Source organism: Lonchura striata, chromosome 7, assembly GCF_050655825.1.
Source record: "Lonchura striata isolate lonStrDom1 chromosome 7, ASM5065582v1, whole genome shotgun sequence".
In the NCBI taxonomy this organism is placed as follows: domain Eukaryota; kingdom Metazoa; phylum Chordata; class Aves; order Passeriformes; family Estrildidae; genus Lonchura; species Lonchura striata.
In genome coordinates, this window is record NC_140709.1 from 17295903 (window position 1) to 17311584 (window position 15682).

The 15682-nt window shown below is 37.5% G+C and overlaps 1 protein-coding gene across 5 annotated transcripts in view; it reads right to left on the reverse strand.

Moving 5' to 3' along the window:
• Positions 1-3218: 3218 nt before the first annotated feature.
• KCNH7 (potassium voltage-gated channel subfamily H member 7) overlaps positions 3219-15682 on the reverse strand; it is a 211418-nt gene continuing 198954 nt past the window's right edge. For all 5 annotated transcript variants that reach the window (XM_085584311.1, XM_085584310.1, XM_085584308.1 and 2 more), the window contains 4 exons: positions 15070-15333; positions 10185-10350; positions 6803-6995; positions 3219-6144 (listed from right to left, as the gene is read on the reverse strand). In XM_085584311.1, the coding sequence (XP_085440437.1) occupies positions 5878-6144; positions 6803-6995; positions 10185-10350; positions 15070-15333 (890 nt within the window). In that variant the 3' untranslated portion in view covers positions 3219-5877. The remainder of the gene's footprint in view (positions 6145-6802; positions 6996-10184; positions 10351-15069; positions 15334-15682) is intronic.

Genomic DNA, 15682 nt, shown 5'->3' on the forward strand with positions numbered 1-15682 from the left:
GCCGCCTTCGGTTTCGCTTGTGGGGGCGCTGCCGCTCAGTGCCGCTCCTCGGTGCTGGAAACGAAACCTTTGACGGTAACCATGAGTTGAAAATCCCAGTCACAAACGGGAACGTGTCTTTCACTTTCCTGCTCATGAGAGCTCACTTCCAGGGCTGCTGACAGCGTTTCTGAGTTCTGGGCGCTGGCTGCTGCCCCGGCACGCAGTGGCTGCAATGAGGCGCTCGGTTGGTGTCCGAGGCTGTTGGAAGGTCTCTCCTGAGATGAGGTTTCACCCATATCGTACATGTCACTGAGCTTCAGAAGCGGGCTTGGTTTCCATTGTGGGGGTTTGGGGAACCTCAGTGTGATTCTGAGGTAAGGCAAAATGATAAACTGAGAGTGTCTGCGTTACTGTGTTCAATTTTGGTCTGGTCAATTTTGGAACAGTTCAGGAGGCTGAAAAATTATAGAGTCCAGAGGCTAACAGGATTGAAGAGCACGTCACATGTTTGAAAGAACTACCTTTATAAAGCCTGGAGAAAATAAGGGTCAGGGGAGATCCAACCACAGTGATATCTGTGTGTTAGAAAGATAAATTACTTGTTGGTAAAATTGCCTTGTTAAGGTCTAGGGCTTGGCATATTTCAATGGTCTCAGAACTAGGGGGAGGTTAACAAAGCTTGGGATAAGGATGTATCACTGATAGCAGACCCAAAGAATACAATTATGGGCCTCAAGGACATTTGGCAGAACTCCTAAGGTAAAGAAAAAAACTCATGAAGACAGCTCAGCAATTGTGCTGAGATCAGCTCTGACTGCGTAGAAGGTAATTCTGGCATGAGGAGATTGTTACCCCTAATTCACAAACCACCGATCCAGGAAACAACTGACTCAGAAGAAGAGAAAGTCTGAGCATGTGGACTAATCAGCATAAGAAGCGAGGGAATAATTTATCCAATAGAAGAAAGAACACTAATGAATATGAAAAACTTTGTAACTTGTAGCCGATGAGCCTTTGTCTGCTAAAATGTAAGCAAATATTGATAGTTATGGTGCTGGCTTTGTGAATTTGACAGTAAGCACCTCTTTCTTTGCAAGGCAAAACTGTAAATACATCAAATACCTTGATTCTGTATGTAGATCAGCCTCTTGCAAGCTGGGTGAAAGAACCTATATTGGGACACCAACAGGTTTTCAGCTCCTAAAAGCTGGATGATTCACTGGGGTACACAGGACAAAGGGGAATTGGAATATGTTTCTTTAGAGGAAATTATCTCTAGGTGTATATTATCCACTCTAGAAACATAATAATAGAATTATGAATATTTCATAAGAATAGAAATATATTCTAGACATTGGAATATATTACTCAGAGAAGTAGCAGAAATTTCCTCAACAGAAATATTCAACACTTTGCTTGACAGTGTCCTTGATTTAATGTCTTGCTTTTAGAAGAAAGCCAGCTATCTCCAGAGGTCCTTTCCCAGCCTAAAGAATTCTGTAGTTCAAATTCAGCTGCTTGTCATGTTGAGATGTGCTGCAGTAGTCTGCTCTCAGAGGAGCTTCCTTCAGCTGGAGGCTTCTTTCAGAGAAGAACTTAATTTCGTTTCACTTTCATTTACTTGTTCTTTCTGCTTATCTCCAGTTTCACTGTTACTTCATCATTACTTTTTCAATTCTACTTTATGCAAGTTTCCCTTGAAAGATTTCTGTAAAAAACATGATTTCTTTCCCCCTAATACTTTTTCTTCTCCCTCCAGCACCTTAGCTGGAAGATACATGAGCCTTCCTTGCTCAGTCTCAGGAGCCTGCAGGACTCAGTGTGTGCAGATGGGTTGTTTGTGTGTTTTGCTTTGTTGTGTACACTGTGGTGGTAAATCAGGCTGTATATTAATCCCAAAAAAATCCTTTACTGGCTCAAAGAGTTTGCAGACATTAAAAGGACATTTGAGACTTCCAGAGATAAAGAATGCTACTTGTTTATTCCAGCTAGTGTGAGGTCGCACAGATGATGTGTGAGCTCCTGCTCTGACTACGAATAATGGAAATACCCTGACGCTCTCTCCTGGACGTTTACACTGATTTCTGAGACCTTTGTCCCTTTCAAATGTAATTGCAATTGGTGTCAGGGTTCATAGCAGTCGCTCTGGCAGTGCAGGGGAGGAGCACTCGTCTTTCCCCTTGGCTATCACAAAGGCTGCGCAGTGCCAGCGCCCGGCCCCGCCACACACCCGACGCTGCCCTGCCCTGCTCAACGGAGCGCAGGGAAAAAGCCGGGACGTGGCCCAGCCGCGACGGCTCCGCACCGCAGAGCACCGCACAGCACCGCACCGCACAGCACTGCACATTACCGCACCGCACCGCACCGCACCGCACCGCACCGCACCGCACCGCACTGCACAGCTTCACACAGCACTGCACCGCACCGCACCGCACCGCACCGCACCGCACCGCACCGCACCGCACTGCACAGCTTCACACAGCACTGCACCGCACCGCACCGCATCTCATCGCACCGCACCGCACCTCACCGCACAGCATCACACAGCACTGCACTGCACCACACACTATCACACAGCACTGCACGCCAGTGCACATCGTTGCACATCTCTGCGCTGCACAGCACATCACTGCGCTGCACCGTGCAGTGTACATTCTTACACGGTGCTCACAGTGTGTGAATATTTATAAAGAATATTTAACAGAGAGGATAGGAAGATTAGGGGTGCTGATCTGCAGGTGTAGTATTAAGTAAACCCATCTTGGGAGGAATTGTTCCTTCTGCTGTGCTCACTGTCTCCTGTGATTCTATTTGTGTTCAGCATTTTAGAGCTCAGCAGCTCCAATAAGAGGACATACAATTTATCAGTGGGCAAGACTCCAGTTGCTTCACCTCAGCAGGCAGCCAGAGGCCATGCCAAGCAGTGCATTCTAAGCTCTTATGAAGTTTAGAATCTCCATAACTTTAAGAATAAGTCTCCCTTATTTGCACCCATTTGAGATTTTTTTTTCTTTTGTACAAGGACAAAGGAAGGAACAAAGTCTCTATGAGACAAAAAAATGGAGTAAGTGTGGTTTTTCCTTCACTTAGATTGCCTGCAGTAGCTGTCACTTTTCCTCTTCCCTCCCCAGTGCTCCTTCCTCAGGCCACCTGTTTTGCTCAATCTCTTTGCAGTAATGAGAAATATCAAGTGATTAAATTTGACAAGAGGCCTTTTGTAAAGCAATGCTCATGCATTATACTTTTTTCATTAATTTTATTTTTATTTATACCAGACCTTTTAGAATGTAGCATAACAAATGCCTTTTTAGAAAATGTGCTAACTTGTTTCTTGTAACAGACATGAGTGTTAGTTACCAGGCTGAGATAGAGCACAAGTCCTTAACACTTGCTATTTTAAAAAACCCAAACAACAAAACCTCCCAGAAGGTATTTGTTATCCAACACTCCTGTTTCAATTGAAGTATATGCAGGCAGAGATTCTGACTGGTCCCTAATGGGAGGAAAGATGTGTGCTAACATCTTTACAAACTATTAAATGGATTAGTGTTAATGACTTTGAAATGGGTCTTAATATCTTTACTAAGCTCAAGCAGCAAGTTTGCTGCAGAGGCCAGACAGCTTTGCTCCTGAAACAGGCAAGAGTCTGCACAAGCCTGAATTTCTGAACTTAATGACAGGTTCAAGGGGGGGATATGTGGTAGGCGGTTTGGGAGGGTGGTGCCTTCCTAGTACCACAGCCAACGGGCAACATGTGACCAGAGTTTAGGATAAAAGGAGACTGTGCCCTCCAAAACTGAGAGAAAACCCCATGGCTGTGTGCCCAGGGAATTCTCCCTTCCTTTATTCAAATAAAGTTGCAGGTGTCCTCTGTCTCCTTTTTGGACATAAACCCCTGGTACTTGTGAATTAATTTTCCTGATACTAGATCTGATGCTGCAAGGCACAGAGCAGTTCAGCCCTCCTGCCATCATGGTAGAAGAACTGTCAGCCTCTGGTACCATTTGGACCTTTCAACAATCAAGAGTAGCATGAGGCAGCAGAAAATTTGATCCTGTATGGGAAAGGTTGGCTTATCTTTTCAGTGACAAAGGTATTGACTTAATTAATTTTGGTATCCTGAAAAGCAAAGGTAAAGCAGAGCCAGCTCAGTAGCTTAACACTCACACTAATTTTAAATGAGGAAAGATTCACACACCTCGGGTTTAACTACTGGTTGCACATGACTGAAGTGTCATGTTTCATTCTGACCCCAAAATACAAAGAATGTATCTATGTGAAGGACAGGCACTATTGCATCTATCTGTAGCACTGATTTAGGACAGACAGTTTAGCTTGGTTTTGGGTAAAATTTAAGCGCTCCCCCTCTAACTGGATTACATGCTTTTCTGTAAACAGTACTCATGCTAGAGGAATTTCACATTAAAGCTATAAGATTAGAAAATCATATGGACATTTAAAAATATTGAAAGCAGTAATAAAAACATAATTTCCTTCTAAAATAAACACAACATTTGAAGCAGAATAATATTTTAATAAAATTAAATCTAAGTATTCACAAAGCATTATGCACATACAGTACATACTGTATTTAAAGCCTACAGACCTTAGATCATTTTATTCTAATGTAGTCAGCTTTGGACACAAGCTAAGCTTACTCATTTTGTCATAAGAAAGTTTACAATTGTTTCTGAAAATGATTTTACATATATACATATATATATATATAGCTCTATATCTATACTCCTACATGTAAGTGTAGGTATGTACACACACTTGTGTGTATGTGTGTATATAAATATATATACATGTACACATACATACACACCTATGTACATCTATAAAATACACACATGCACACGTCCAGGAGCACATGTGAGGTGTGTGTGTGTGTGTGAGCATTGTAGAGGGGCCAGTCAGTACAAAGAGGTAACTGCAAAGAGCCACCCTAATAATTATAAAACAAAAATGTGTAAAATATTTTTAAATGAAAACATTGTTAATAATTTGTATTGAACAAAAGGAACACAGTCTTCTGCATTACATAGAAATTAGGTTTATTGCATTTGATTATGTTTGTGTGACAGATGAAGAATACCTGTCTTGCTCATCACAGCTGAATTCTATGATGCCATTAAAAAAAATAACAATACAAAAACCAAAACCCAATATGTGATGGAAACAAATGATTCAATTTAATGTGGTTTTGTGGATGTGACCTATGGTTATACTTCCCACCATATGGCAGTTTTCCTCTCTGTTAAAATACTACCCTACTTCAACTAGTTTGGAAGGAGTCTGTGTTCTCTTTTCTAATTGTTTCAAGCTCAAAATGCTTGGCTACCTTATTCTTTCTTTAGATTCAGACTCATTGTGATTTATTAGAAAAAGCTCACCACAAGAAAGATAAATCAATTTTCAAAAGTGAGCTAGAAGAGCATTTTTCTTGAATTTTAGCTTGGTCAGGTAAGAGTTTTTCTATGTGAATTATTGTTATTGGTTTCCTATTTTCTCTGAAGACAATCCACAATAAAATACTATTTCCATGACAGCAGTAAATGGTAATCTCCATGCAACGTAAACTGTAATTTCAGAACATGCATGTTACTAAAAAAAAATAAAAATATAAGGTGCCTTGAGAATGCTGGCAGTTTTACATTTGGAACATACAGTTAGTGTGTGTATATATATATTTACATCACAACTGCTCAACTTTACCTTACAAGCTTCAGATTTAGGAAAATATACAGTACTTTTGCATATAATGGTATATTCCTTGTAGCCCCTGAGTCAAGTATAGAGGATTTAAATTAAAAAAAAAAAAAAAAAAAAAAAAAAGGAGAAACAGCCGTTAAAAGCACTTACATTTTTATGTGAAGTAATAGTATAAAAGTACTATTTCCCAGGAAGACCAGGATCAGAAACATGCCTATGAAGACTCAAGATTCCTACAGTGCTTAGTGAAGATTCTGGCAAGGAAGGGTGCCTAATTGGCGGGAGACAAGTTTTACAAGGCTGTGGGGGATGCTCTACAGACTGGTCATGTTCTTGGTCTAAAAGAGAAGCCAGGTTGTCTTCTGAGGCTGTGTTCAGATGCACTCCACTTGAGAAGGATTCTTTGGATTTCAGTTTTGATTTTTCAACATCTGAAATTTCAGGACACTGTAAGGGAAGAGAAAAAACAAGATGGTTATAATTACATTTGTCTCTTCCAGACCCTTGTTCTGTTCAAAATTAGCACATTCAGATGGTTGATGGAAAATAATTTTTGAAAATTAAACAGTGTAGAAATATTTTTTTGCATGGTTACTGCATTTGATTTAATGTAATTGAATGCAATTCTGCTGATTAATTGTAGAAATCTGGATATCTTTTCCTCCCCTCAGACCTGCTATTATTACATCAAGGTACACATATATGTAGCCTTTTCTAAAGGACTGATTACACTTGAGACCCAGTCTAAGAGTGCATATTTCAATATTTTTGAATATGAAGTTCTGTTTTAGAGCATAACTCCAGAATTGCATAATTCTGAACATTCTAACCACTTGGATCCCTTTTCTGCTAAATTTTGTAAAAAAAATGACAGTGAAGTTAATCTGTCTGGTTATAAGATCATTGTATGAATCTCTACAACCCTCATAGAAAATGTGGCTTCTGAAACTGTGGTGTTTAAGTCCACTGTAGAGATGCTAGAGACGCTAGAAATAATAATTTCATATTCCTTAAATTAGTGAACCAGCACCAGATTGCTGCATTTCTTCTTCATAAGATAAAAAGGCTAGGAAACCTCTTTTGATTTTATTGGACATGTACTTACTTGAGATGAAGGACTGAAACTTCTGTCTGTTTTAATTGATACTGCAGGCTGAACCGTTTGTATGACCCGCACTGCTGGCTCTTGATACTCTGCACTTGCTGTCACCATGCTATAGGCAGGTGGAATCAGTGCTGACTGCCTTTGCAGAAGCTGCAGGATGGTTTGGATATCAGCTGTCATCTGGGATTCAAGCCTAGAGAAGGAATATGAAATCAGTTAGCTTATGGCCAGGAACAGGTGTATTTTACACACTGATTCAAGAGGGACCTGCAGTTTACCAATAAAACCATTGTTGTGGCTTGAACATGTCTTAAATAGGAGAGAACAGTAGAGGGAGTCCGGGGCCCTTCCAAAGCTTCTGGCTCTCCCTTTCCTTTGCAGAACGTAATTGTGATCTTTTCTCTGGTTTTTGCTGCACTAAGAACGAGTTCATCGCTGTGCCTTATGTTTACAACAAGAAGCAACGGGGGGACTGGGTATCTGGTGTAAAATAATTGTAATTAATGTATTCTCTTCATTGTAACTAAATTGATTTGTGCTGGCTAGGCATGGCACATTATTTTGATGCATCTGACAATGAATTCTGACATGCTGATACAATATACTGAACTAAGCAGAAACCACATTTGTGTTTTTCCAAAGTTAGAAAAAGAAAGCTGCTCCTGAAACCATTAAAAATCCAACTGCCCAATTCTTATTACTGTGAAAATTTATTCAAACTTATGCAGGCCTCAGAAATAATGTCAGCATTTCTGATGTTCAAATTTTGTATGTTTAAAAATGTTCTTCACCTCTTTATAAATTTGTAAATGACTTCTGAAATACTTGATCTGATTATGTTGTTCATACTTAAAATTTCACAGCACTGAAATGATTTTGAAATAGTCTTGCTAAAATCTGTGACAAACTCAGGAAAAGGTAATGCTTTTTGTACCTTCCCAGCTGCTGGAAGGCTACAGCACATGCTGACAGATGGTAATGCAGTTAATACAGCCTTCTGTACAGGAACTGAGCTTCTGACAGAGTAAACAAATCTCTGTCAGCAGCCTTTAATGTTGTGAATGTTACCACTTGGGCTCCCTATAGTAGCAGAATTGATCCCATGCTGTCAGATTTTTGTTGCACTGATGTTATTTTTTATCCTGTTGGAGTTGTCCATTGCCTGTATCATTTATTTATAAAAGCATCTGTGAAATTAATCCAAACGGTATGACTGGAGTGTATTTGGGATACTGTTTCTTCCTTCATCAGGAAAAGATGGTTTTGTGGTATCAGCTCCCAGAAAAAAATGGCCCAAACCCAGGATTCTGTTAGAGTCATATGTTCCTTACTTGCCCTCTTGGTCAGCTCCCTTGGGTTCTTTGCTACTTGCCAATGTGCAAGCATGGTGCTGATGCCACAGGGGAAATGCTGCAGGAACAGCAGCATGCCACCATCCAGAGAACTTCCATCTGCTATACCTGGTCCTTAACCCCTCAGTGAATAAAAGGTAGCATTGGAGGATATGCATTCAAGATTAGTTTTGGCTTTGAATTAAGTCTAAAATTGCTCTCCTCTTACTTTGTTAGTACTTGGATGTTTCCTTGTACTTCAAATGAAAGAGTGTCTATGGTAGTGTTTATTCATTATCATTACACATAAAGGTTCATTTTTCATTCTCCAAAATTTAAAACAAATCCATGCTACCCAAACAAATAAGAGAATCTTAAATACATGGCCCATAGTGTCCCTGAAATTTCAATTGCTTAAAGAAGAGGAATAGAGATAATTCTAGGGACATATTCCTTGTACACATAGGGTTTTCCAGCCCTCTATGTCCATTTAATAATTGAGTGTTATGCCAAGCCTCTAACTTGGTGTGGAAAATTCAGGGAGAAGTGACCATACTTTTTAAGCTAGCAAGTCAGAAGTGACAAAGGCAGGAAACGATATTGTCTGTTATATTCATAGAAAACCCAGCAAGGCCCCAATTACTAAAAGCATGAGAAGCTTTAAAAACATGAGAATAGTTTAAAGAATAAAGTGATATGATAAAATACATAAAATTTTAATTCTTAGTTTATCATCAACAATTATATTTTCTGACAGAAGAAAATATTGACAACTTGCATGATAAAACGATGGTGACTTTAAGCTCCCAGTTTTGAGAGCTTAAGGTTTCAGGAGATGAAATGTTACCAAAAGACTACATACTGTTGATGGGGATCCTGCAGGCATTTAGTTATGTGACATTTACAGTTACTTAGATTACTTGACTTTAATTAGAAATTACAGCAGTTTAGGGTTTAGTGTTAAAATGTCTTTTTAATGCATTATGCCATATTCAGGAATGAAAAATACTCTTGTTTGATTGGCTGAAGGAATCAATATGCAGTTAACCTGGCTTTAAACTGATTGCTAAAATATACAGCACAGAATGCCACTGAATAGCTACTAAAGTATTATTAGGACTGAGTGTGTGTCGTAGTATTTGTCATGGAAAAATATTAAAAGTAATGGAATTACAGAGTGAAAATAATGAAAATAATTCAATGGTCCTGAGCATAGGGCAATTTAAAATTAAGTGAAGTTACATGGTAAATTACAGGGCAGGATGGATCAAAATTGTGTAACCATATTTTTAAGATGTTCTAAATTGTTCTGCTTAGCTGTTCTGTTGTAATAGGAATAAGTATTGTGCCTTTGCATACTCCCATGTCGTACTTATTATAGAATTGCAAAAAAAGTTAATGCATCAAAAAGGGAATTAATCTGCAATACATTTTAAAAAGCAAGCAGCTGTTGTACTTGGAGTCTCCGGGAAAGAAGAAGTACTTCAGATCTTGAAGATACTGAAAATTGCCATTTTGTGTCCCTGCCCATGGCAGGGGGTCAGAACTAGGTGATCTTTAATGTTCCTTCTAACCAAAATTGTTGGATGGTTCTGTGATCTAGCAACAGCACTCTTGATGAGGTGAGATTTAAATTTAACAATTTGAGGTGTCTCAGTACAACTTCTTGGTTAAAAAGATGGTCTAAAACAGTCAGCTGAGGAAAAGGGCTCTACTGCAAAGCCATTCAGGGTAGCTAATGTGTATACCTAGAGGCAAAAGACATCAATATTCTGGCAATGTTTACAAATTGTGTACCCAGATTTCCCAGAATTGTTTTTTCTAAGATTCTGGAAAGCCTAATTTAGGTGATATACAGGCTTCTGTATATCAGGAATACATACACACAAAAAAGTGATATTCCCATCACATGTATGTTTGTGCTTTTGAGCTTCTGAAGATCTGAATGCTTTTGGAAACTTCCTGCACAAACTCATTCCTCCTATAGCATCATCAATATCAGTTGTATTATGTATTCTTTCACACATAGGCTCATTTATCTTTATTTTTACCTGTTAAGTTGTTCTTGAAGTAAATCTAATCGATTCTCCACTTCCCCATATATAAAATCACTTTCAGTTTCACAGATTCCCCATGTAACATGGGATAATGCTGGTTGAACTGGGGAGTCCTGGTATTCCTGGATGTTCTCCTGTTCCCAGTTTCTTTTGTTGATGTCTGATGAAAAAAACCACAAACATATAAAAGTATAGGTTTATATACATAGATTTAGAGAGGGTTTGACACTTCTCAAGCATCCCACTTACTGAGTTTCTCAAAACATTGAAAATTAAATTGGTAATTTGGCCAGAGAGACTGAATATCTCTCTTTGTTCCTTAGCACTCTTTAAGGAAAGATAAAAGTGCTCACATACATGCTAACATTTTGAAGCTGCAAATAAACAAGCTTTTTCTAGTCAGCATCATCAGAATTTTGCCACTGAATGGCTTCTCTTTAGTTTTGTTTATATTATTTTACAAATGCATCCCAAATTTTCTCAAAGTGTTTTTTTTTAGCAACTTTTTATTCATTGAAAATAGAAATTTTTGATCTAGCTAAAGGCATTAAATAATATACTTGAATGTCTTTGATAGTGCACTTCAGAGGCCTAAGATGCCTTCTCTTGCCCTTGAATGTGCTATTGAAGTGCATTCACTGCTTAGCTCTTTGGTGAAAAAGAAGGATTCGCTGCGTTGAATTTGCAGCACTGGACATGTGGTACAGTGAATGGGAATGTCCCCTCCAGAGAAAGGTGCCAGGCCTCTTACCTATAAGTGTAACACTGCTTAGGTTGGCGAAATATAATATGTTTTCTCTGAGACAAGGGCCATTCAATGCAGCCCATGTTGCTTATTATTCTCATAAAGGAAATTGATTTTCATTGTTGTTGCTTTTAGCATCACTACTCTCTCACCCAATCCATTCACCTCTGTGTAAAGCACATCTCTGAAACTCTTACAGTACTGTGGGCTGAAAGGTACCTGTTAATTTTGTTTAAGGATTTCAGACTCCTAAAAGAATGAAATATTCAGCATTTCTGGGCCAGCCAGAGATCACTTTGATACTAAATGAAGCTTCTTGGTAAATGTGATGTATCTAAAAACACTCCTTATGAGTAATTTATATTTGTTTCTTTACCTCCAGCCCCTTGTAAAAATAAAGATGATGATTATTCCAGGTCTCACCCTATACCTGCTGTGCCCAAATTTCATCCCTCTTGACCCTCCCAGTTCTTGGATCTCTGTGACCAAGCATTACACATGACTACCAAACAGAGCTCAGGCACACTCTTTCCTTTTGCTTGGACTTCTGATTTTGTCTATTTCTCTTTCCTCCCTCAGTTTACTTAATTTATGCATTTATGGATTTATTGATTAGTTTACATTCTTGGCTCTATGCTATTTCTCCTGTTCACCAATCTGTAGAAAGATTACACATCAATTATCATGGGGATATACTTGTTGCACTTATCAAATATAGAAATATCTTGCTGTGACCTTTGCAGAGCCTACAGGTGACGTACTTAGGTTGAGCAGTTCTTTTTCTACAGCTCACCCTGCTTCCCCATAGCCTTTGTTTACTCTGAATTAATCTGTCATGCAAACAGTCAGAATTGGTCAGAATGACTCATTCTTCTTTGATGTGATAAAAAAAGGCTGTTTAAATTTTAACATCTGCTCAATACTATTCCCATTATAGTTGTATTTGTAATTATTTAACTACAGGAAGTTATACAACATATTAAACTTATTGCATCCATGCTGCTGCTTCAGCATACAGCTGAGCAAAATCCTTGATTGCTTATAAGGCATCTGCAGTTGGATTTGAATCCCACATCAGTCCCTGAATGATTTGCTCAGAGCTTCTCCTTATACTTTTCTTGGCATTGCACGCTGTTAACTCAGCATAGGTTCCATTTTTCTAAGTAACCATAGCAGCTACAGCCATGTTTCAGAGAGAAGATGAAAAAACTCCACAGTGTGGGTGCCATGTAAGAGCTTTGTCCAAATGCTAATAGCTAATCCTTTTCAAACATGTAATTGAGTGATGTTTTTTTTAAGTAAAGGAAAAAAAAAAAAAGAAAAAAGAAAAAAAAGAAGTTCCCTTCTCAGTTTTAGATTCAAGTAGATTTAGCCAGGAAGGGGAGCTCTCACTACATGATTCCAAGTGTAAGGGGAGACCTCTCTCTCTTTTTTTTTTTTTTTTTTTTTTTTTTTTTTTGTTTTGTTTTGTTTTGTTTTGTTCTGTTTTTGTTTTGTTTTTATCAGACAAAGATCATTATTGTATTATCTGATCTTTGGTTAGCAGGTGGTAGAAGGTTTCCTGGAGCTGTAGAGTGAATTTCATGTGATGACCTATAACTGATTTTATGCACTGGGCAGAAGGAAGAGGAAAGATATTTCATCTTGGCTACATAGAAAACTGTTCTGCTTCTCAGGAATTTAAGTCAATGGAAAGAAACAGATAAAGGGTGTCACAGAAGCATTTGGTAATTTGGTTTAGGAGGCACACATGGCACAATTCGCAGTGTCCAAGGAAAAGCTGGAAATCTCTCAGCAAACTGAATGGCACATAACATGAAAAACTGAGGGGTAAAGTTTCAAACTATGAGTTTAGGTGCAATGGGTTTTGCAAATCCAATAGACTTAAAAGCACTGAATTTCAAGAGCGTTTCACTGTTTTTTATTGTCCTATAAAAACATGGATGTTGTAAAAAAAAAGATATTGGTTATTTTACACAATAAGTCATTCATTAAAATCAAAGATTTTCAATGCCATGGATTATCCTGGGGAAATCACATATGGTTTTGTCCCAGAATATGTATTTGGAGACTATTGTAATAGATGCTTAATTTGTGATGAAGCAAATTATTTGGCACTGAAACGACAAAATAAGTTTACACACCATAAGCAAGCTAATACTCTATAAAACACAGTGCTACTAATTTAAGTGTCTTTTCAGGTATTCCATATTCCTTAGCAACCCCAGAAAAGTTCATCAGTATCTACAACTGTACAACCAACTCTGGTCTTCCAGGGCTTGAAGAATCTTAGACTGGGAACTGAGTCAATAAATGTATAACTAGGTTCACCAGAAGAATTGAAGAATCAGCCTTTTAGCCCAAATAATGACCAAGTGAAAATAGCATTTTTCTTTTACATAGAGCGAACAGCTACAGAAAAATTCTCAGATCTTCACAAAAGAGCCATATGTTCAAAAGTTAAAAGTTGCATTCTATGATTATGAAAGAAACGTTTATACTGCTTCTGCCAAATTATACATTACTGATTTTCTTTCCATTCATTGAAGTAATGAGAAAAGCTTAAAACAAACAAAAATAATTAAATATGTATCAGTCACAGTGGTAATGAATTGGACTAGCTTTATACAAGTACATTTGTATCCAAGATTTATAAGGTACCATAACATATAAGGATACATAAAAGCAGAGTTTTTTTCACAAGTCCATTATGTTTGTAACAACTCTATGGTAAGTTATAATTAACCTCTAATATCAGAAGTAAGAATTTAGTTTAAAACATATATTAGGAAAAGCTAATCTTATTGACCTTGAGGTTTTATAAATGTTGCAAGAAAGCTCATTACCTTGCATAATGCTACTAGAAATGCTAAATTACAAAGTGGGAAAAAGAATGTGGTCTTAATCAAAATATGTAACCTTTAGATATGCTAAATTTAGCTCAAATAAAATCTTCAATAGGTTGCCTTGGAAAATGTTGCTATAGCTGCAAGGACACATTTCTGGCTATTGGTAGGGGAAAGGAAAGGTTTCCAATAGTATGTATGCAACACGTTTATGTTGTGTGGATTTATACGGCCTTACCTTGAAGAGACCAGACTCCACATATTCATACCCCTGAGATGTTAAAATCATTGTTTGGTCTGATTAATCACTAGGGTTATTTAAAATGATAGCCTAGAATTCTAAAGTTTATTGAATGACGGTTAAATGGTTAAATTGTCTCAATGGAAACTGCTGAGGAAAACAGCATTAAACAATAAACACATAATTCCTCCCTTCAGACTGAAAGAACTACAAATGAACTTGCAGAAGTATTTAAATTGTATATTAATAAAGAGGTTTTCATTAATTTCCTTTCACATCACTGAGAAAATTAATATTTTAGTATATTAGATGTAATTTCAATTATGTGATTTAACTTTATGTAAAAATATCTGAGATTGCTAAATAGTTCCTGATCATTTGTCATATCCAAAAGCTCAAATCTTTACTCTTGTGTGTTATTTATGGAAGTCATTATTTCCTTCTGTGTGGTGTAACAGCACTCTCTTAACCAACAGGTGCAGAAAGACAGGATAGCATTCTTTCAAGCTATAATGATTTTTTTTTCACTTAATTTTTGTTGTGCCTTGTCAATGCAGTGAATAAAATTAGCTACCTGAAAACATATTTTTGGTGCATGTGCAACTATCACTAGGTTTAGCTAGTCTGGCTCTCGTTATCTATAATTTTTTACTGTCGTCAGTCCTGGCACATCAAATACCCTTTGGGAGATACTGTACTGCTTTGAGTGCAGCTATCATCAATGGGCACTCAGTGAAGTCTAATAATAGTGGACAATTTTGAAGTTTGTTTAAATTACTTAGGTAGTTCAGTTACAAGATGATTTGTAGCAAAACCTATAATGACCATTTGGAGGTTGTCCCACAGAACTTTAATCCAGTTCCCACTGAATTAAACTATATTAATCCTCTTGAGAAATAATGATTTTTGGTGTAAGGTATTTTTTCTTAAGCTTTTTTGAGTAAATATTATGTAAAGAATCAAGAGAACCATTCAGAAAATTATTTTTGTTTATCAGACTAAAAAGATGTCTGCACAAACTTTACTGAATAGAAACAGCTGAATTACCTTTGCAAGAGCTACTTCTTTTGTCAATAAGAATTTCTTCTGTGTCATGATCCATTTCTTCTAAGTCCATCTCTGTGGTTTTCTCTGTTACAGATGGGTAATCAGCTATCCCAGAGAACAGGGGCTTTTGCTCATCTTCAATGGAGGACACAAAAGATGATGACCCGCTTTTTTTCTCCTCAAAATGTTTCTTAATAGACTGATAGTACCTGGTGCTGTCTCCTGAGGGCTCAGGATCACCCTGATCATTCTCTTTGAAATAATCTGTGAAAAAGAAATTGTATACAAACATAAGCAATTCTTGAAAGTTTATTCTAGTTTATTGTGGTCTGAGGAGGGACATGATTCTTATATGAAAGAGGAAGTTCACTGTCTATTAGAAAAAAAAAATTGATTCTTCTATCAGAGGAGTTTTATATTTCTTTTGAAGTCCTGCAAGACACTTGTATGTATGTAGTAAAGATTCTTAGTCCATAAACCATAACTCATTTTGCAAAACTTCTTTGTATCAAAACAACAAAGGCTTTATCTGACACAATCCTCCTGTGTACTCTTTTTTTTTTCAGTGAGAATGAAATTTGAGGAAGCCCTATATATTCCAAACTTTACAAAA